This window comes from Trichosurus vulpecula, chromosome 3 (genome assembly GCF_011100635.1).
Source record: "Trichosurus vulpecula isolate mTriVul1 chromosome 3, mTriVul1.pri, whole genome shotgun sequence".
NCBI lineage: Eukaryota > Metazoa > Chordata > Mammalia > Diprotodontia > Phalangeridae > Trichosurus > Trichosurus vulpecula.
The window spans coordinates 111,067,930-111,091,426 of record NC_050575.1 but is presented as its reverse complement, the minus strand read 5'-3'; the positions used below and the strand labels follow the sequence as shown (position 1 = coordinate 111,091,426).

At 43.5% G+C, this 23,497-nt stretch overlaps 1 protein-coding gene across 1 annotated transcript in view; it reads left to right on the top strand.

The window, feature by feature from the left end:
* TGM2 (transglutaminase 2) overlaps window positions 1-23,497 on the top strand; it is a 62,064-nt gene that overhangs the window by 34,919 nt on the left and 3,648 nt on the right. The window contains exons 5-12 of the mRNA XM_036749481.1: window positions 1,708-1,836; window positions 2,742-2,919; window positions 5,315-5,450; window positions 7,394-7,497; window positions 9,177-9,419; window positions 12,847-13,131; window positions 19,515-19,675; window positions 21,124-21,260. Of these exons, the coding sequence (XP_036605376.1) occupies window positions 1,708-1,836; window positions 2,742-2,919; window positions 5,315-5,450; window positions 7,394-7,497; window positions 9,177-9,419; window positions 12,847-13,131; window positions 19,515-19,675; window positions 21,124-21,260 (1,373 nt within the window). The remainder of the gene's footprint in view (window positions 1-1,707; window positions 1,837-2,741; window positions 2,920-5,314; window positions 5,451-7,393; window positions 7,498-9,176; window positions 9,420-12,846; window positions 13,132-19,514; window positions 19,676-21,123; window positions 21,261-23,497) is intronic.

Sequence of the window (23,497 nt, the reverse complement as noted above, 5' to 3'; positions counted from 1 at the left end):
TTGCAACCCCATTTGGGGTGTACTTGGCAAAGATAATGGAGTGACTTGCCATTTCCTTCTCAAGCACATTTTTCAGATGAAGAAACTGAGGCAAAGTTAAGTGAGTTGACCAGGGTCACACAGCTAGTAAGTATCTGAAGCCAGATTTGAACTCAGGAAGATGAGCCTTTCTGACTCCAGCACCACTTTACCACCTAGCTGCCCCCAGGTCAGTTCTAGGCGTCAGGAAACTTGGTTCCTATTCCCAGGTCTGTCACTGTCTTGCTATATAATCTTCCCCTTTCTGGGCCTCAGTTTCCTTAATTCTTAAATGAAAAAGATGGAATTGAGGTTTCCAAGGTTCCCACATCCTTTGAATCCATGAACTAGTCCAACTCTTTCAGTCTGTAATCTCCCAAAGGCAGGAACTTGTGTTTTCTCTCTAAGCATGGATCACAGATGCTCTGAGCCCAGTGGGCAGTTATTTGTTGACTCATATCTCCAGATTTTATCAGTGAGAAAGTTGAGGCCCAGAGAAATAAAGTAACCTGTCCAGGTTCACTCAGCAAGTTAGAGTCCAGCCATTCCATGAACATTTGGACATCACTTGCCTAGCATTATTTGCCAAACATTGAGGAGTAAAGCTGGGCAAGACACAAAAAGACTTTGCAGAATTTAGTTAGGCTGACAAAGCTTATGCATATGAGATATTTAGAAAGAAATACCAGCCAGTATAAAATTGAGACAACATATACATACAGAAATTGGAAGGGACTATAAAAAGGATAATATGAGAAATGTCTTTCAGGTACAACTAGGTGCTGATTAGAGGGACCAATGAATCCTCTGAAGTGGTCACAAGTATTTGGATTCATGCTATTCGAAGTTACAATTATGTAAAATACGGTAATTGACTCCAGCTCAATGGAAACATAGAGTACAAATCTGAATAAAGCAACCACTGCAGAAGATCCATTAATTGGGACCTAACTGTGTTGGAAAGGCCCTTGTGGGGAAGACTTGTTCTTAGCCTGAGACAACAGAATGAGGAGCAATTGTTAGAAAGTGTAAAGAGGCAGATTTTGGCCCAGTGTAAGTAAAAACTTCCAAACAATTAGAGGTATTCCAAAGTGGAATATGGGAGGTAGTGAGTTCCATCACCAGAGGTTTTCCAATACAGTGGGAAACAGTTTGCCGGGGATGTCATAGAGAGGATTACGGCTTCAAGTGAACGAGATACCCTCTGAGTCATCTACCCCTTCCAACTCCTGGAGTTTATGATTCTAAGGACTGTGTAATGGTACATCAGCCATGTGCTTCAGGAGCTCAGATGATTAGGCTGGGTGATCCAGGAAAGTTTATCTACACAGGAGAAACCTTGAAGAAAGTGTAGAATTTGGGTCAGCAGAAGGGAAGGATGGGGAAGCATGGAGAAAATCAGGAGCAATATTGTGAAGTTGGAACTCTGTGTGTGTGTGTGTGTGTATGTGTGTGTGTGTGTGTGTGTGTGTGTGTGTGTGTGTGTGTGTGTGTGTAGGTGGGGATTAGGCCTGGAGTGAAAGGGGGACCATGAGGGATTAAGGCATTCATGCCCCTTGTGGGCAAAGCTAAACAGTGAATTTCCCTTTTCTGAGGTATCATAGGCCATCTAGGTCTTGCTGCTCTGCAGACAACAAAAGCTGGTCCAGTCATACCTATCCACTGATTTCCCATTGTTTTTGGCTGCAGTTTGACGATGGGATCCTAGACATCTGCATTGAACTCCTGGACATGAACCCCAAATTCATTAAGGATCCTGGTCGCGACTGTTCCCGGCGCGGCAGCCCTGTCTACATCAGTCGGCTCATCAGTGCCATGGTGAGGAGAAAAGATATCCCAGATAGTCCCCTCATGTACTCTTCTTCCTATTCCAAGGCCAGGGATGGGGGCATCCTCAAGTTCCATCAGTATATCTCAGTTATTCATTTTTCAACACTTACCCAAATCACACATAGAGCTCTGTACTTGCTTATGTTATAGGCAAGACAGAGGTCCCAGGGGTGTTCCCTGTCCCTTAAGTGTTTGAGGACACTTCTGGATGGAATTAGGTGGAACCACTGTCTGTGTCCTCATTGCCCCTCCCCACAATATTATTTTGCTCTTGTTCCTGTGCAATTCAGTCTTCTTGCACTGGTAATAGTCAGTTACTAGGTTCAGTTTTCATTGTGAGGCTTGGAATAATTGGCCACCTCCCGGGTAGCACAGGACCGTAGGAGGAGCCAGAAATGGAAGCAACCAAGGGGGTCAGTCTTCTAATTCTGTGTAACTTTGGACAGGCCCCTTCTTCTCTCTGGGACTCAGTTTCTCACTCTGTAAAATGAAGGAAATGATCAAGATGACCTCTAAGTTTCCTTCCAACTCAGGTATCTTATAATCTAAGGTTCCTTCTAGCTCTGACAATTTTAAAATGCTCTAAGATTTGCAAAATACTTTACATACATTACCTCACCTGATCTTCCAGTGTAAGGTAGGTGGCATCATTGTTCCCATTTACAGACGAGGCAACTGGCATTCAGAGAAGTGATAAAGCTAATAATTATGAGGCAGGACACTAGTCCAAGTCTTCTAGATTCCAAGGCCACCATTCTATTTTCTCTGCCATCCTGGTTCTAAGCCCTGCACTAAGTTCTCTAGAATTCATTCTCAGATTTGGTGGTTGGGAGATGGCAAGTCTAGATTGTGTGGTCTTCTTTCTGGGTCATTGACACCTGGTGCTCTTTCAGGTCAACTTCAATGATGACAAGGGGATCTTACATGGGCGCTGGGATAACAACTACTGTGATGGAATCGCCCCCACGACCTGGATAGGGAGCGTGGACATCCTGAGGAAGTGGAAGAAGAGTGGGTGTTGCCCAGTGAAATATGGCCAGTGCTGGGTATTTGCTGCTGTGGCTTGCACAGGTGAGCCCCGATGTATTTCCAGATGTAGTGGTCTTCCATAGCATAAGGAGGGTGGGGAAGGCACTAATTCGGGATTCAGAGAACCCTTCCTAGTCTAAAAGTTGACTTCTACTATTCTTCAACTACAGAGAACAGTCTAGATATGATATAAAACAATGATACAATTCAAAAATAATTTTATTAAGTGCCTACAATATCTAGAGTACCACACTGGGCAGTGGGGAAGACATAAATTTTAATGATAGGCCCAATATTCATGGAACTTCTAGTCTAGTAGGGTGATAAGGTGAATATATAGATAACTATAATTCATTTAACAAACATTTATTAAGCACCTGCTGTATACAGAGCACTGTGCTTATCCTGGAAGAGATGCAAAGGTTAAATAAGATATGGTTCCTGCCCTCATGGCACTTGTATAGTTGGAAGGTAGAAAACTACAATATACAACTTCATATAATGTGTGTCTTAGAGATACAGAAAGAACTTCCTAGTTAAGTGAGGTCTTTGAGGAAGGTCATTGTCAATGGGGGGCAGGGAGAAAGGAAGTCAGGGGAAATTTCCTAGAGGAGGTAGCATTGCATCAGACTTTAAATAAGAAAGAAAATTCAATAGACATAGGGATAGAGTTCAGTCCAGGCACAGGAGGCAGTGTGAGCCAAAGATATGACAATGCTATTTGTATTTAAGAGATAGTGAATTGACCCATTTGGCAGAACTATTTATTGTGTTCAAGAAAGTTACACACAATTAGGCTGGGATACACAATGAGGCAGGATGGAGATCAATACTGTCAGAAATACAGTTCCCACTGAATTCTGATCACCCCTACATTTCAGGAGCCTTTCTAGGAGAACTTAATCATTCCTCCTCCTTCTATGTTATATATAATATAATGGATCTGGAGCCAAGGCTACCTTGGTTCATGTTTCACATCTGACATTTCCAGGATGTAGCGAGTACCTATCTGAACTTTAGTCTCTCCATCGGTAAAATGGGAATGCTAGTTCTTGCACTCTCTAACTTATAAGATTCTTGTAAAAGAAACCACCTTGTAAAACTTAAATCATTATAGAAAAGTGAACTTTTATCATTCATATTCTTGTTGGTTCATCTCCATGGATGATATCAGTACAGGGGAGATCAGGAGCTCTGGGGCTGGATTCCGAGGGTAGCAGCTTTCACTGGGTTATGTTTGTGCACAGTACATTCTTTATTCTCCAACCTTCTGTTGAGACAGATTTTTTGGTTACTACACTGCCTCTGTATCTAGCAGAAACCTTATAGCCCCATAAAAAAGGTCTGTCATATCTGGGGAGTAATTATTTTCAACATTTTTTTAACCCTTAAAGATGTCCCTTTACTCCACACAATCAATCCTAGTGGCTTCCTTGTGTTAATAATTTCCTTGCTGTTATTTCCTGTTAGCTTGTTTGTACATATTTGATTGTTATCTCCCCCATTAGACTGTGAGCTTCTCAAGGGTAAAGTCTGTCTTTTGTCTTCTTTTGGATCCCCATCCACTTAGCATAGTACCTGGCATATAGCAGGTGTTTAATAAATGCTTATCAATTAACTGACTAGTCACCCATGTTGCACCATGTTTGCATGGATCTACTTCCTCATCTCCTAACATTTCCCAGTATTCCTCCTCTCCTCTACCCCATACTTCCCTAGAGAATGGAACCTAAGTCAGAAGGAATAGTCCCAGGCCTCCTGGCTGAAACCAGCTAAGAAAATATTAACAATATACTCTGGTTCTAGCACTCAGCACAGTGCCTGGTGCTTAATAATTGTTTATTGAATGATTGTTTCTGGCCCTGCCTCCTCATGGAGCCTGAGACAGGGCTGGATGGAGTGTCAGAAGGCCTGAATTAGGTGAAAGTTTTGTTTTTCTTTAAGGAGAACTTGAAGGCTTTCAAGAATGTTAGATCCGGAAGGGACTTCACGATGTAGAACATGAAATGTCAGCTGGAAGAGTTGGACCCCAGAACCTAGACTGTCAGAGCAGGAAGGGACCTGAGAATTGTAGAACGTGGAATGTTATAGAAGGGAATGGGACCTTAGAATATAAAACATAGGATATCAAAATTGAATGCATCTGAGCATAAAACATAGGATGTCAGAGCTGGAAAGGACCCTGGAAAAGAGAATGACACAGCTAGAAGAGACCTTAGAAGCCATTCAGCCCAATCACCTTGTTGCTACCCCATTGCATTGTATTTGTATCTCCATTGAGCAGCACAGTGCCTGACACATAGTAGGCACTTTATACTTGTCGAACGGTTGTTTGATTACAGATGATGAAACAAACTGAGAGGGGAAAAAATTTGCCCAAACTCCCATTCTGAATTAGCAGAATGAACTCATCATATCTTTCTGGCTTTTCCTTCAGTGATGCGTTGCCTAGGGATACCATCCAGGGTCATAACCAATTACTACTCGGCCCATGATTCAAACGCTAACCTGGTCATTGACATGTACAGAGATGAGAAAGGCGAGATGTTAAAGGACATGAGTGAAATGATATGGTGAGTTGGGGTGGGCAGGGGAGGATCAGGATGGATAAGGGTTCTACCAGGCTTCATCTTGAGGGTTTCTTCTGTGCTGAAAAGGTGGAAATCACCCACTGGTTATTGGGGATGGGGAGCAACGATGATAAGGGAATTAGCATGAAGTCTTAGAGTTCTAGTGTCAGAGTGAGAAGGGCACATATGTTCCAAGATCAGTGCTCTTTGGAGGCAGATACCTTCCCTTTTCTGGGCTCTGGGGCCTTTTTCAGGAGGCTGAGAAAGAAACTGCCTCTACGTTGTAATTTGAGAGAATGCCCAGAAGGTATCCCACCCATGCTTTACATTCCATCATTAGCATTTTATTCCTTTGGATTGAGACTCTTCCTCTGCACGTTCCTATTTCAAAATACAAATTCCACTAGAAGGGGGAAGAGCTTTAAGGACCTAATAAAGTAGAGTGAATTTGTTTACCAGAGACTCCCAGATAAGAGGAGGAAGGATGGAAAGAAATGAAAGACCGTGCAGAAAGAACACTGAATTTGGAGTTAGAGGACATGGTTTGGAACACAAATTCTCCTATGATACTAGCTATGCTACCTTGGGAAAGTCACTTAACACCTCTCAGCCTCAGTTTCTTCCTTTGTAAAAAGGTCCCTTTTAGCTCTAAATTCCCTGGTGCTCTGCCCTAAATAATTGGGAAAGGGCAATTAAGGATTGAAAAAGAACTAACTTGTGGATAACCAATACCAACCTGCCCAGGGGCAATTTTGTCAACCATCCCTGATCATCTTTCAGCCCTGTATCTTTATTTTATCTAGACTCTTGACTCCATTCATTCATTCACTATTTTGCTACCCTCAAGAGGACATTCATATAAAGTTTTATCTCCAGCAGTAGGGAAGGTTTTCAGGAAGTCACTCGCATTCTCTCCTACTTCCACTTATGACTAGTGGCACACTTTGGGAACTGTCTCCCCCAGGGTTAGGGGTTTATTCTGGGGGCCTAAATTGCCATTAACTGTTCTCTATAAGGAAACCTTTCAATCTAGGCCTTGATAACACTAGACCTAAGGAGCAACTGGACTCTAGTGTGCTTCATCTTGATAAGTCCTTCCCTCTACCAATACAGATCACAGCCCCTCCATGTCAGAGTATTGGATTTGGAGTCAGAGGACCTGGGTTCAAATTCTGGCTCGATCTTCCTAGCTGTGTGACATTGAACAAATAATTTCACTTCTCTGGACCTCAATGTTTTTCATCTATAAAATGAGGGTGTTGGACTACGTGATCTCTAAAGTACCTTCCAGGATTAATTCTATTGTCCTATAAGCCTCCATCTTCATGAAATTCTGTGGCAAGAAAAATGCCATCCCCTGATGGACAGTTTTGTAGTAATGAACCTCTCTTCTCTTAGCTAGATGGGGGATAAACACAGATAGCTCCATGTGCCCTGGGTCCATTGTCAAAGCATTCCCAGCTCGATACAACCTGCTAGAGACTGCATTGTGCTACCTTAGACTTTGAGGACTCAGGGTTACCTCTTTTCCACAGTGGGGCAGAGAACAGATACTTTCATATAGTGAATTCCTAGCTCTCATATAATGAATTATTTTGCTTTGCCCCCAAGGGAAGAACTAAGACCAATGGGTAGAAGTTAAAAGGAAGCATATTTTGGTGCAATGGAAGAAAAAGCTTCCTAACAATTAGCTGCTTCTGCTTTTGAATAGCACTTTCTTGGAAGACAGTGAGTTAGTTCCTCAGCACTAGAGGCCTGCAAATGGAAGTTGGATGACTCAGCTGGGTGACCAGTTATTGGAAATGTTGTGGAATGTCCCTTGGGGGGAATTTGATGACTTTTGACATTCCTTCCAACACAGATTGTGTGATTCTATAAGCCCCCAGATGTTAGTACCTTTCCCTGGGGTTTAGTCAACTCTCTCTCTCTCTGTCTCTCTCTCAAAGGAACTACCACTGTTGGGTTGAAGGCTGGATGGCCCGTCCTGATCTAAAGTCAGGGTGCGATGGTTGGCAAGCCATAGATCCAACTCCCCAGGAAAAGAGTGAAGGTAGGTGGGCCAGAGCTCTTGAATAGACCTCTGTATCCCTTCCCACTGAAAGAATCACAGATTCCTCTTGCAAAAGATACAGCAGAATATAAAGGAACAGAGCCTTAGATTTGGAGTCAGGGAGTCAGCATCTGGGTGACTCTGAGAAAGTCACCTAACCTCTCTCTGTGAAATGAGGAGATTGGATTAGATAATCCCTTAGATCCCTTCTGGTTCTAAATACCATGATCCTATGGCCTGTTTTCATCATTGGTTCTGTGTCAGGTCCAAGCATATGGTGTTAGGGCCTACAAACACTGGAATCTCCCCCTAGGGCACTCTATCTCTTGGTTCTTGGAAATTCTCAAACTTTGCATCAGGATGAAGTTCTTCCAGTATGGTGCACTGAGAAAAAGATGAAGTTTGGATTCAGAGAACCCGGATTCTAATCCCAGTCCTGCTCCCTGTGTGGCCTTGGGCAAGTCCTTTTAACTTACTGGTCCTCCTACTCTTTTCCTGTAAAATTAGCTTGGACTATACAAAGATCCCTTTGGGATCTATGATTCTCTGATCTATCTTATCAGTCAACCATGGATCCTGAAGGATCGGGAGCTTTTCATTTCACCTATGCCAAGTAAGCCTCCCCTAAAGTCACTGAGCTGAGGACAGGTTCATTGCAGGTCTAGATTAGGTCCAGAAAAAAATCCAGTACCAGAAGGGACATTTGGTAGTTAAAAGAGAACTAGATTTAGAGTAAGATGATCTGGGTCCAAAATCCTGGCCCTAGGAAAATTATGTCATCTCTCTTGGACTTTATTTTCTCATCTGTGACATGTTTGTTGGGTATGGCAGTGGATTAGATCAGTGGTATCAAAATTCAAATAATAACAGATCCCTATGGGTAGCATATTAACTTAGAAAATCACAAACTAACATTGTCTGTGATGTGGTATATTTTATTTATTTTTAAATGTTTCAAAATTACATTTTAATCTGATTTGGGTCCCACTCAGAAGTTTTGTGGGCTGCATACAGGTGCAGTTAGATAATCTCTAAATTCTCTATCAGCTCTAAAACTTATGACCATGTTACCCCAGGGGGTGAAAGATGACCTCCCCATGCATTGGTTACATGTGGGCCAATGTGCCTCTAGGCAGACAGTTCTATTCTGAGGGTCTGGTCCAAACTCTGAGAGTCTCCACTCTTCCCAAGTCAGAAAAGAAGCCATATGGAGAATCAGACAGGTTGTTAGAAAATATAAGGTACCTTAAGAATCATCTAGTCTAACGTGCTAATTTTACAAATAGGGAAACTGAAGTCCTGAGAAAGGAAGTGATCTGCCCAGGGGCATACAGCAAGCTTATGACAGAACTGGATCTAGAACTCAGCTCCCCTAATTATCAGTTCATTGCTCCTTCCAAAAGATTTACTGACTCCCTTAATAACAGATTGAATTTTTCCCCCTTCTCAGGTTGAACAATTAATTTGGGGTAAATGCCAAGAGATTTATATCTGGGCAGGAATCAAGGCATTAAGCTGTCATGATGAAACTCTGCTGGGGAGAACTTGAGGCATGAGCAAGTTGGATCAGAAGGGAAAGGGATTCTGAAAACCATGTTTTAGGTGATTCTGTTATGAAAGACCAGTCTCACTTTATAGAAACCTCTTCTTTAGCACCCACAGTTTTTCTAACTCTTTAGGGGTATACTGTTGTGGCCCAGCTTCAGTCAAAGCCATCAAGAATGGTGAAGTGAATACCAAATATGATGCTCCCTTTGTCTTTGCTGAAATCAATGCGGATGTGGTGGAATGGATCAGGAAAAATGATGGGAATGTTCAAAGGCTGCGTACCAGAACTAGTGTGGTAGGCGTAATGATCAGTACAAAGGCTATAGGGAAGGATGAGAGAGAAGACATCACTCACCAATACAAGCATCCAGAAGGTAAGACATTGGGGGATGGTGTTTACCTCTACTAGGTAGACGGCTGGACTCCGTGATCCTTCAGGTCCCTGACAGCCCTGAGACTCTATGAATCTAAGAGTATGAGTCCAAGATACTTAAGTTCTATGATCAAAGGATCTAAAATTCTATGATTCTAATAAATTTTGCTTCTCTGATCTGTTCTTTGGCTCAAACTTTTTTTTTAAATATATGAATAATTATAAAAAATTACCAGCTTTTGCTCTTTTTTAGTGGCCTGGGTGCTGTTGTTTCAGTTGTGTCTGACTCTTCATAGCAAAAGATACTGGAGTGATTTGCCATTTCCTTCTCCAGCTCATTTTAAAGATGAAGAAACTGAGGAAAATAAGGTTAAGTGACTTGCCCAGGGTCACACAGCTAATAAGTATCTGAAGTCATATTTGAACTCAGGTCGCCCTGACTCTAAGCCAGGTGTTCTATTCACTGCACCACCTAGCTGCCCATAGTAGCCTGGGTAACACTTTTCTTTTTTCTTGGTGAAAGAGTCTTGGGTGTTTGGTTTGTTTTTCATTTGTTCCAAATACAACATTTTAGACCTCTCCCAGTCTGTACTCATTAGTCAATCAGGATAAATATAAGACAATCAACAGAAAGAAGGCACTAGTTAGTAATATTAAAAAGAAGGGTATGAAAAGTGTTCCTGTGAAAGGTAGAATTTTAGCTGGAAGCTGACAGAAGTCTCTCAAAGCAAGAAAAGGAGATAAGGGGTGGAGGGCTGGAAGAATTCCAGGCATGGTGAACAGCCAGTCAGAATGAGCAGAGTTAGGAGATGAAATGTCCTATTCAAGAACTAGCAAAGAGACCAGTATCAATAGATCATACAGGACGTGGGAGGGGGTGAGGAAGTATGGAATAGGGTAGGAAAAGACTAGAAAGGCAGAAGGGGACCAGGTTATGAAGGGCTCTGAATGGCAAACAAAGGGGTTTATATTTGATCCTAGAGGTGATAGTCACAGATGTTTACTGAAGGTGGCAGGGATTGGGAGATGTGGTGATGGTGGTAACATGGTCAGACCTGTGTGCTCCAGAAAGATTAACTTGACAGTCATGTCAAGAATAGATTGGAGTAGGGAGAGATCTGAGGCAAAGAGACTGACCAGCAGGCTATTGCAATTGTCCGGGTGTGAGGTGCTAAGGACCTGCACTTGGCAGTCTCAGAGAAGAAAAGGAGTTGTAAACAAATGTAATGGCGGGACTCGACAACAGATTAGATATGGAAGGTGAGAGTGAGGAGTTGAGAATAGCTAGGTTTTGAATCCAGGTGACTAGGAAGATGGTAGTGCCCTCAACAGTAATAGGGATGTTTGAAATTGGTGAGAGGTTAGGAGAAAAGACAGTGAGTTCAGTTTTGGACAGTTCATAGATAGTTCAAGATGTGGGTCTAGAGGTTAAGAGGGAGATTAGTGATGGGCAAGTAGGTCTGAGTAACATCAGCATAGAGATGATCATTGAATTCATGAGAGCTGATATCAAGTGAAACAGTAAAGAGAGAGAAGGGAAGACAGTCCATGACAGAGTCCTAGTAGATACTCACCTCTACAGAGCATGGCCTCAGTGAAGATCCAAGAAAGGAAACTGAGGAGGAGCAGTCAGGCAGGGAGGAAAAGAACCAGGAGAAAGCAGTGTCATGGAAACCTAGAAAGAAGAAAGTAGAGAGGAGAAGAGGGTGATTGCAGAGAGGTAAGAAAGATGAAATGGAAGAAAAAAAAAGACCATTAGATCAGCATCAGTTGAATGATAAGGTTGGAAGCTAGACTTAAGAGTTAGAAAGAGTAAGAAATTAAGCGGAGATATCAATGGATTCTATGTAACCTTCTCAAGGAGTTTAGCTACCAAAGAGAGGAGAGATACAGAGGGACAACAGCTAGCAGAGATGTGTGGATCAAGTGAAGGGGGTTCTTTGTATGTTTGGCTTTTTTGGATTGGGGAGACATGGTCATGTTGGTAGGCAGTAGGGAGGCAGCAGTAGACATGACCTCATTTTATAGAGAGAGAGAAACTGAGGTCATGAAAGAGCAAATGACTTGGTCAGACAAAGTTAATGACAGAGTTGGGAGTACACGCACTCCTTCCACGTACGTGTGTAATATCAATTAAGTTGGGACTTTTTTTTACTGTTTTAGAATGATAAATTAAGTGTGTTTGATTGAGCCTCACTAGGTGCAAAGCCCCAGGCCCAAACCCCTTTCTACTAGGTACTAAACCTATGTGGGTGTGAAGCCCTCAGGGTCCTGAGAGGAGTTACTAAGACCAGAGCCAATAGTAGGAGCCTAAGTTTTACTGGCTCAGATAATGTTTGATGACAGCTAAAGAGTGTATAAAAAGAGAGAACAGAGCTATTTGCTTGAGGCTCTGAGCCACAGGAGGAGTGGCTGCATGACTCTAGGCTAGCCATTGTTATGAGCTCTCCACCTCCTGAACTCAGATGTTGATGGTTTCTTGGTAACTATGAATTGTATTTGGTCTGTTTATAATGTATGTTTGTAATTTGTTTATAGTTGCTTTGAAGTTCAGGGTGCTGGCTTCTTCCCCTGAACTAAGTGAGTTTATATGTATATGTTGGATTAAAGTAAGATTGTTAACCCCTTAACGTTATTTTCCTTAGTAAAGCAGATCAAAGAACCTGTGCTGGCAGCGTTCTTGTTGGGTTTGTGTTAGTCTTTCACCCCCACAACAGCTGCTAGCTGAACTGTTGCAACAAAAGTGGAATTGTGAAAGGCCCAGGTGTGAACTCCACTCATGTTACTAAGTGACTACAGACAGGTCTCTCCAGTGCTCTGAGCCTCAGTCTCCTTATTTACTGGAGATAATACTTCCTTCACAGTGCAGTTGTGAGGTTCAAAGGAGACCGTGTTTGTAATGCACTTTGCAGATCTTAAAATGTTCTGTAAATATCTGCAAATATTTATAACAAGTTGCAAATATTTATAACACTCTGTAGAGTCAACTGCTATGATTCCATGATGTACAATCCTATCTTTCTGAGAGTCTGAAGTCTGTGATCAAAAGGACAATGCTTCTGAGGTAGACGCTGCATCTGTGAGAAGAATGACAATTGGAAGGCAGTGTGGCATTTGCAGAAAGAGTGTTGGTGTTGGACTCAGGAAATTTGACTCCTGACTCAGATACTTGTTAGCTGTGTGACCCTGGGCAAGCATTTACCTCTCTGAGTCTGTTTTCTCCTCTGTATCACGGGGATAATAATAGCACCCACCTCTCATAGTGGTCTTGTGAGGGTCAAAGGAGATTAAGCATGGTAAGCACTTTGCAAACCTTAAGGTGCTCTGTAAATGTTAATTATTATTATTGTTGCTTACACACACTCATGCACACACACATACACACCTCATGGTGTTGCTGCTCACTGAAATATTCTTTCATATCTCAGGATCCGAGGAGGAACGGGATACATATAAAAGAGCGAATCACCTGAACAAGCTGACTTCACAAGAAGGGCAGCCAGGGGATGATAGTGTGATGATTAAGATCAAAGTGTCCCCAGACATGAACAAGGGTAGTGACTTTGACGTCTTTGGTGTGATCAACAACACTTCATCAGAAGAGCAAAGCTGCCGGCTACTGATAGCTGCCCGGACAGTCAGCTACAACGGCAGACTTGGGCCTGAGTGTTGCAGGAAAGACATGCCCTCTGTGATCGTAGAACCCTCATCTGGTAAGGTCACAAGCACGTTATCACTTACTGGGTCTTCATTAAGTATCACTGTGCTTAGCACCGGGAATAGGGAAGCAGGGTCACAAGATCAGAGGATGAAAACTGGAAAGAGATCTAAGGAATTATCTACTCCAACCCCCTCATTTTATAGATGGTGAAAGTGAGGGGCAAAGAAGTTAAATGCTTTCTCCAAGGTCACACAAGAAGTAAGGAGCAAAGTCTGCATTCAAATCCAGGCTTTCTCTTTAGCCTGCAAGTCTAACACAGTCAGGTTGTATCTTCCAGAATGTTTGCCCCACATCACCAATTTGTTCTCCTAGCTACAGGTCCCAGCACTGAGGCATCTGGCCCCAGGCAGCTTGGAAAGTGAAGTCCTCCAGAACGGGCAGCAACAAGAAAAAAGTGTAGAGGGACAGGGGTGATTCCTGACAGGCATATACCTTCCTAGCTTCCTTCTAGAGGTCATACAAAGACTATTTCCTCTCCTTTTTTTTTCTCTCTCAGCTAGGATCAGATAATTGGTGGTAATGCCACACCTTCACCAGAGAAAGGGAATGGGCATTTATCCTTTATGACCTAGTTCTTGACAGTCTGTCATTATGGAAGGAACACCACACTTGCAGCCATGAGGCCTGGGATTGAGTTCCTTATTAGTCTTACTCATTAACTCTGTGACCACAGACAAAGCATTTACTCTCCCAGAACATCAATTTCTACATAGGTGGAATGGAAATTATAATCCTAGCACCATGGGGCAGCTAGGTGATGTAGTGGATAGAGCGCCAGCCTTGGAGTCTGGAGGACCTGAGTTCAAATCCAACCTCAGACACTTGACATTTACTACCTGTGTAACCCTGGGCAAGTCACTTAATCCCAATTGTCTCACAAAAACAAAACAAAACAAAACAAAAAATGCTAGCCCTACCCATCCCACAGGGTCACCATGATCAGCAAGCATTTTTTAACCACTTACTGTGTGTCAGGTACCATGCTAAGTGATAGAGATATAAAGACAAAAATGAAGCAGTCTGTTCCCTCAAGGGGCTTACATACTATAGAGAATGATAGCTAGTCTTAAAAGACTAAATAGTTCTTGATAAGGCAGTTATCTTGTTGACCTTGAAATGGAGGCCTGGAGAGATGAATTGACATGTCCAGGGAGTCAGAAGACCTGGGTTCAAGTCCTAGTTCTACTTACTCAACACGTGACTTTGGTGACTCCTTTCCCCTTGTTGGACTCCAGTATCCCTTCCTGTAAAATGAGGTGGTTAGTGAAGACGATCTCCCAGGTACCATCCAACTGCAGCAGCCTGTGCTTCACTCTTCCTAGAGTTGGGAGAATCCAAGTCTCCCAATTTCCAGTCAAGGGAATGAATGGTCTCTCACTGCAGAGGTGTTTCCTGGCTGCCAACCACAATAACTTTTTCTCTCCAATCAAAACTGATCTTTTTTTTTTTTAACACTTGTTTGTTGTCTCTGCCTCAGCACACAGCTAGGTGCTGTCTCACTGATGAATGATGCACTCAGAATTCCAGGAAACCTATCCTGCCTCCTTTTCGTTTTATCTCCATCTTCAGGAATTTTTAGCTCTCTGTTTCCTAGTATTTCTTCTATTGGCTCCTTATTATTTTTGCCCAGACTAGTGACTTCATCGGTGTAGGATGTCCTAGGTGAGGCAATTTCCTTCCAACAATATAGATCATTCAGCTGTTCAACAACTAAGAGGTGCCCGAGAGACTGAGAAGTTTAGTGATTTACTTGGTCACACTTGATCCCTAGTGGGGGTCAGAGGTGGGACCTGGACCTAAGTCTTCCTGACTCTGAGGTTGGCTCTCTGTTGATTATACCACATGCTTTCTCTTGAGAGCTGCAATGAATTGAATTTCATTGGTAATCCGCCTGAAACAAATCTATGCATCCTAGTCTGGTCTCCTGATCCCCTACTAACAGTGCCCAGTCCTGTGGAGGGGGGTAGGGCCCACCATTTTAATGGAATGAGGTTCCATTCAGAGTTGAAGTAGAACCCACAGACCACAGATCCACCTTCTCTCTCCTATCTCCTGCAGAGAGGGGTGCCTTAGCCTTAGTGTGAAGCAGCAAACACAAGAGAAAGGAGGAGATTACATGAGCAGATATCAGGAGCCTGATGAGAACGGCTACCCAACCCTGTTCCTTGGGCAAATAGCCTATGCTTAGCCTGGAATCCAACATCAAAAAGGCCCCATATAGCTTCATTCTGACCACTCCAAAGCAAGAGCTGTCTCCCGTGGGAAAAAAAAAAAAAAAACAAACTCTCTAGCCTCCCTTACGTTAATGTTTTCTAGACCCTCCCAACTATTTCCTATAGAGTCCCTCCTAATCTCTAATTTGACCCTTTATTGCCAGAGAAATCTGGGTAGACATCAGAATTGACCTCAGGATTGCCAAATGGCACTCTTTCCAGTCTTTTCCAATCTTTCCAAATCCTGCCAATCCTGTACAGGATTTCCAGCCCAGGCAGGTCATCTTCCTGCCTTGCTTAAAGCCAGGAATGCTTTGGCATCAGAAATGCTCAGAGGCTGACGACCATCCATCAAGCCTGTTAGAATGCTAAAACACAGAGTGTCAGAACTAGATATGAAACTTTTTGTAGTAGCAAAGATCTGGAAACAAAGTTAACATCCATCCGTTGGAGAATGGCCAAACAAATGGTGGTTCATCGACGTCATGGAATATTAGCATGCTGTGGTGAATATGATGAGAAACATGGGCAAATTTACATGAACAGATACAAAATGAACTAAACAGAGTTGAGAAAACAACGTGTACAATGACTAAAACAACATAGATAGAGACCACCTTGTCCAGCTACCTCACTTTACAGAAAGAGACTGAGTAGGTTCAAAGAAGGGAAGCGGCATGTCAGACTAGTAGCAAACTGAAGTGGTCAACCTGCATCTATTGGCCCAACCAAACCCATAAATCTTAACCTTTATGACTAGTAAGCCAGAGGAGAATCTTGTTTATGGATGCGTGGAATAGGAGAAAGAACCGGGAGTCAGGAAACATTCTAGTCCTGGCTTCGTCAGATTCAGCTTAGATTGTTTTGTGATTGGTGAGCTTTCTCCCCATCCCCCATTTCTACTGTTTTATTATTGTATATATTGGGGGTTTTTTGGAGGGGGGAAGGCAGAGCAATTGGGGTTAAGTGACTTGCCCAGGGTCACATAGCTAGTAAATGTGTCAAGTGTCTGAGGCCGGATTTGAACTCAGGTCTTCCTGATTCCAGGGCCAGTGCTCTTCTCACTGCACCACCTAGCTGTTGTACTCTTTTCCAGGCTCTGTTTATTTCAATTTTCATCAGTTTGTGTTGTAAAAATTTCTATGCTTTTCTAAATTCTTCATTTCTAACAGCACCATAATATTCCATAACAGTCAGGCACCACCTGACTGTTTAGCTACCCACCCTCTCCCCCCATCCCCATCCCATTTGATGTACGTCTACTTTGTTTCCAGTTCTTTGCTACCACAAAAAGTTCCACTGTAAATATGTTGGTGTATATGGAGCCTTTCCTTTTGTCAATGACTTTCCTGGGGTATGTGCCTAGTAGTGAAATATCTGGGTAAAAGGGCAAGGACATTTTAAACGTTTTATTTGTATAATCCCAAATTGCTTTCCAGAACGTTTGCACTGATTCATGGTTCCACCAACAAGGGGTACTTTTCTTTTTAAAACCTCTTCAACATTGACTCTTCTAAACTCTTGGCATCTTTGCCAATTTGTTGAGGTGAAACCTTTGGGTTGTTTTCATTTGCATTTCTCTTGTTATTAGTGATTTGCAGCATCCTTCCACATGGCTGTTAACTGTTTACAATTCTTCTTTGGAGATCTGTTTGTTCATATCCTTTGGACCATTTCTCTATTGTGGATATAGAAGGGCTTTAAATGCCCCACCCAGGAGTCTGAATCTGTTTCTAGAGGCAAAAGGGGGCCACAGGAGTTTGATCAGGGAAGTGACAAGGTCAGCCCTGGGCTTTAGGGATACGACTCTGCCAATCATGTGGAGTATGGATTGGAGGGAGAAGAGAGAGACTTGAGAAGTCTGTGTTCAGCTCTCTTGTACCTAAGTCCATAGAGACTTCCCATCAGTAATCTTGGGCAGGCTTGTAAAGTTCCAGAGGGAGGGCAGTGGGAGAGAGACCTCTCTCCAAAATCGCCTGGTATAGAGGGAATTAAATTGATGGCCCATTAAATTAGCAGGTCAAAGCTCCCTCCAAACCGATTCTTCTTCCCACCGCTATTTAATCACCATTGTCTCTCAGGTAGGAGCTGCTCACTCTTTACCCATGTTTATTTCTGCCCTTCATTAAGCCTGTCCAAGGGAAATTCGTTTGTAAGTGTTCTCAAGTCCTTGTGACAATCTGAATTCCATTGTAGATGGAAAACACAGGTAGAGAAGTAAGCGACGAAGGACACATACCCCCTTTCCCTCTATTAATAATAGCATTTGTAGGGGCAGCTAGGTGGCGCAGTGAGTAGAGCACCAGCCCTGGAGTCAGGAGGACCTGAGTTCAAATCCGGCTTCAGACACTTACTAGCTGTGTGACCTTGGGCAAGTCACTTAACCCCAATTGCCCTGCCTTCCCCCCTCCAAAAACCAAAACAAAGCAAAAAATAATAGCCTTTATATGTATATTTAATATAGAGGGCTTTGGGGAGCTAGGTGGCACAGTGGATAGAGTGCCGGGCCTGTAGTCAGGGAGCTCAAATCTGGCCTCAGACACTTACTGATTGTGTGACCCTGGGCAAGTCACTTAGCCCTGTTTGCCTCAGTTTCCTCATCTGCAAAATGAGCTGGAGAAGGAAATGGCAAATTGCTCTAATGTCTAATATTTTTGCTGGGTTCACAAAGAGTCGGACACAAGTGAACAACAAAACAGAGTGCTTCAAGGCTTGGAAAGCATTCCGCATCCGTGGTCTCACTCGAGCCTTGCAACCACCCTGGAAGAGAGGCGCTACTACTGTGCCCATTTTACAGACAAAGAAACTGAGGCTGAGAGCGTAAGCGATTGGCCTAGAGTTACACAGCCAGTCAGCGTCTGAAGGAGCATTTGAATTCAGGTCTTCTTGGCTCTGAGTCCGATCCCCTAACCATGCCTACCTGATCCATCCTTTCCAACTATAGATTTCCATGGGCCATTATCACATTTGATCCTTATAACAAGCCTTTGGGGACGGGTAGTACAAGGGTCATCATCCCCATGTCACAGATGTGGAAACTGAAGCGCAGAGAGGGCAAGGAGCTCTAGCTGGAAAAGGCCTCTGAGAGAATCTTCTCTGACCTCATTTTACATGTAAAAAAAGCTAAGACCCCCAAGAAAGTGGATTGGGAGGGGCATCCTCCAGGCTGTGTCAGAAGTGGCAGACCCAGCACTTGAACATGGGCCTTCCCCTCCCCCAGCTGCCTCTCCACAGGCCCTCCCACCACAGGGAGAATTCACTCAGCACCTGGATGTGATTCTGACTAAGAAGGAATCTGGAGGCTGACATAGGGCTGGACCCTCGCCAGGCCGCACTGCCTGTAGTTGTTATTCTTTTGATGACAAGATCTAGGGCACTTCCATGAGCTGGGAGGACAGGAAGCCAAGCCCAGAATGGTTTAATGTTTTCAGGTCAACCACAGGAGCAAATTATTCTCCCCTATATGTCCCGAGGCACAAGATTTTCTGGTTCCGTAGAGGTCGGCTCTAAGGGTGTCCCTCTCCCTCCCAGGCATCGGACTTTCAACTCCTGCCCATATCCTGTCCCTCTAACACTAATATGGCTGCTCTCATGCTCTTGGCCCCCCGACTTTATCACTTCAAGTCACGGCTGTTGTGCACTCCATTTTATTTCCCATCTTTCCTTAATACCAATCATAGGGTCATGTATAATAAGTACTTTAGTAAGTGCTCATTGTTGGTCTTCCTTTCAGTGAGAAGTGATCAGAGCTGGGCAGAAAAGTGACTCTGGCATCATGTCAATGTAAATTGCAAGGGAGGGGAGGAAGGTCAGGAATCTTCCTTCTGGAGGTGGGAAGACAGGTTAGGAGGTTGTTTCAGTAGTCCTGTACAAGAGACGAGTAAAGACTGGCAGTGACCCGGGGAGTTTAGAGAAAGTGAGCAGTTAGTTCAAGATGAAAAGGATCCTGGTCTATAGCTGGAGAGGTACAGAAACTAAACAACAGGGAATGGTTCTTAGGCAGACCTCACCTATGGTCTGCCCACCACTCTCCTAGGGAGGAAAGCAGCTGAAGACTGGCCATTCTCACCATCTGCATTAATAGGGGACACGGGGACACACACACACACACACACCCCTACCCCAAATGCCAAAGATGAACTTATCCTCATTTTTCTTACAGAGAAGAAAATACCCCTGAGGATCATCTACTCACAATATCGTGACCACCTGAGAGAGACCAACCTGATCAAGGTGAAGATGCTCCTTCAAGTGCAACGGTCCCAGACTTTCCTGTTAGCTGAACGAGACATCTACCTGCTGAATCCGGAGATCAAGATCAGGGTAAGGAGAACACTGGCCCACACTGTCCCAAAGGGCAGGCCAAAGGCAAAATGAGGGGAAGCAATGGGAAGCAGATGCCCTCACTGTAGGCCCCAAGGGGGCTCCTGGGGACAAGGTGAGGGGCACAGAAGGAGCCGAGTTACCTCTTTTCCCCTTCCCATAGAGGCAGCACCAGGGCATAGCTGAGAGCATCTCTGCCTCTTTCTCTGCCTTAGTTTCTTTGTCTATAAAATGAGCACTGGCAGCACCTGGGTGGTGCTGTAGATAGAGTGTTTGGCCTGGGGTCAGGAAGAACTTAACTCAAATTTGGCCTCACACACTTCCTAGATCCGTGATGGTGGGCAAGTCATTCAACCTTTACCTCAGTTTCCTCATCTGTAAAATGGAGATAGTAATAGCACCTATCTCTTGCGGTTGTTGTAAGGATAGAATGAGATATTTATAAAGTACTTTACAAACTGTAAAGCACTCTGTATCTAGTCATTATTATTAAATGATCTGGAAGTTCCCTTCCTGGCCTGATATTCTATGTTCTAGTCCTGACATTCAATTTTCTGTGTTCTAAGGTTCTTTCCAGTTCTATAATTACATTCTATAATTTTCTATATTCTATAATTCTCTGATTACTTGCTTTTAGTAGTAAGCTTAGAAGCTCTTCTACAATAAAACTATGTAACTGACCCGGGCAGTAGGACACATGCTTTTGGAATGTGTCTCCAGTGTGGAATAGTGGAAAGAATGCTGGACTTGGAGTCAGGATAGACCTGGATTCAAATCTAAATGCCAACACCAACTAGCTGAACCTCAGTTTACCCATCTGTAAAATGGGGGTGAAAATACTTACACTACCTAGCTCATAGGGCTATTGTGAGGAAAATACCTTTGTGAATCTTAAGGCACTATAGAAATATGAACAATTATTAGTGAGAATGTGTCCCACTGAGCTATCTACCTTCTATTTGGATCATTTCCCCTTAAGACTAATGGCAGTGGCCAACCAGAGTTATGGTGACCCCTGTGACCCTGGAACAGAACAAAGTTAACTGGCCCCCATAAAGATCAAAACCATAACATGGATGCCTTTAAGACCATGCTCTTAACTGAGCTATAGACCCCAGTTCTTGGAAAGTTGTATACCTGTAGTAAGAGTCCCCAAGGGCATTAGTCAGGAGGCAAGTTGTATTAGTAATTAAGAACTTTTACTCTTTATTCATCACTAATGATGATTCTTTCAATGGCCCTATGAATGGAACTAGAGCAGGGGTTATTATTTTCACTTTATACACAAGGAAACTGACCCAGAGAGATAAGGGACTTGCCCAAGACCTCACAGTAGAAGGACTAGAATTCAGGCCTCTAGGCCCCCAGGTCAGTGCTTCTCCCACCTCTATAGCCCTGCCTCCTTGCTCTTTTCCCAAAGGTTCATATCATTCTTCTGTCCATTGCAGATCCTAGGAGAACCCAAGAAGAATCGGAAGCTGGTGGCTGAATTGTCTGTTAAAAACCCTCTCCAAGTTCCCTTGCTTGGCTGTGTCTTTACTGCAGAGGGCACTGGGCTAACTCAGGGGCAGAAGATAGTTGAGATGTAAGTGTTCACTTCACACAAGTGGAAAGGGCCTTATGGGGTGGAGTGAGTCCCTTTGTGAGAAGTCACTGACAAACTGTAGAGTTTCTAGGAGAGTGACCGGGACCGCAAAGGAACTGGAGACCAAGCCAGACAAGGATCTGTCAAAGGAACCAAAAGTGTGGATTTAGAAATGAAGGAGATCTTTGAGGTTAGAAGATCATGGGATCATTGGTTTAGACCTGGAATGGTCCAACCTTTCACTCCCTCCCTTTATAGGGACCCAGGGGTGGTTAAGTGATCCAAGTCAGAGAGTAAGTGACAAAGTCAGGGCTGGAGCCCAGGAGAAGAGAATGCTTAAAAAGGGCTAAGGTGGAACATAATAGCAATCTGCAAGTACCTAGAGCATAGTGGGTCAATCCAGTTAACTAACATTTATTAAGCACCTACTGTGTTCCACACAATGTGCTAATCAAGAGAGATACAAAGAGAGGCAAAAACAAAAACATAAAAAACAAACAAAAACTCAGTTTTTGCTCTCAAATACCTCACAGTCTAATGGGGAGACAACATGCAAATGACTACGTGCAAGCAGAATATATGTAGGACAAACTGAGGGTGGTCTCTGAGGTCTGGGGTTAAGAAAGGCTAGTCTATGAAGAAGGTGAGAATTTAACTGAGACTTGAAAGAAGCAGGAGAAGCTCAGAGGTAGAGATGAAAAGGGAGGAAGTCCCAGGCCTCAGAGACAGCCAGTGAGAACCTTTAATCCGGAGAAGGAATATCATGCATAAGGAACAGCTAGGAGGCCAGCATCACTGGATAGAAAAATACATGGAGGGATGTGAGGTATAGGATCCCTGGAAATGTGGGAAGGGGCTGGGTTACAAAGGGTTATGGGGGAACGGTATTAGACTGATTCTGTTTGGCCCCAGTTAGATGACCACTTGTCAGAGATGTGCTTGAGAACATTTGTCTAGAGATGAGTTGGACTGGATCGATTGTGAGGTCTCTTCTAAATCTGAGAATCTATGATTCCTCTAACTAGGAGTAACGGCACATAATTAAATGAGAGAAATTTCAGCTTAATGTAGGGGAAGACTTCTTAACAAAGTTGAATGGACTGCCTCAGAAGATGGAGATTCTCCATCACTGAAGGCCTACGAGCAGAAACCTGATGCCCATTCATTAAGAATGCTATAGGATGTATTCCTGGTCAGGCGATAGCTTGATCTGGATGCCTTCTGATGTTCGCAGATTCCATGATCTATCTCTCTGCAGCAAAGTTATGTTGGAGGTTTAAAGCTGGCTTCCCCTGTGGTTGAATACTGGAACTTTCCCACCACAGAGGAGAAAGAGAATGAGTGACAGAGAATACACTATTTCACCATAAATTAGCCAGCCAACAACTGAGCATTCTCACCTCCAGTTTGGGCTTAACTGCTCATCTGCCCTATGGGTAAAGAGGAGACCAAGAGCCTGCCTTCTAGGAGCTACCCATCTGGCTGAGGATCTACACAAGAAGTAGTCAGAAAACCAGTTTTTATATCACCAAGGGCCAAATTGCAGGGACTAATTTGTCATAGTTGTGGGAACTTTGAAAAGAAAGATCTGTTATGGGTTGGAAAAATCAGAAGAGGCTTCAGATAAGAGGTAACATTTCAGCTGGGTCTTGAAGGACAGTCACTGACCCTTCAGAAAGGGGTTACTATAGTGAACCTAACTAAGCCTTACTAACATACACCCCCCCCCCCCCAAATCCAGCCAGGCTCATCCCTCTGAGGCTTGCCCCAGAGCAAGCTCAGGACCATGTCTGAGTTTGGGTCACTGTTGCTCCTTGCTCAGCATGGAAAGAAAGGGTTTTCATATTACCTGGGATATGAATCCTGGTGACCTCTGAGAATGCAGAAACTTAGGATGCATAAGGGATAGAGAGATAGGTTTCAGATTCCCCTTAGATATGTCAGGCTCAACTTTTCAAGGCCACATCCACATCCACCCCAACTCAGACAGGGATACCTGACCTGCCCATTGGTCTAATTACAACAGATCAAGAACTAGTCTCACCTCTGTGCCCCTATATATGTTTGTTGATACTGACATATACCCACAATCTATACATATATACCTATGTATATACGTGTCTACACCACATGCATATGTAGGTATCCATACAGCACAGAAATTTTTGTAACTACTTATTCTCCATATATACACATGGATATATACACATACATACAGGACTCTATCCTGAGCTCTG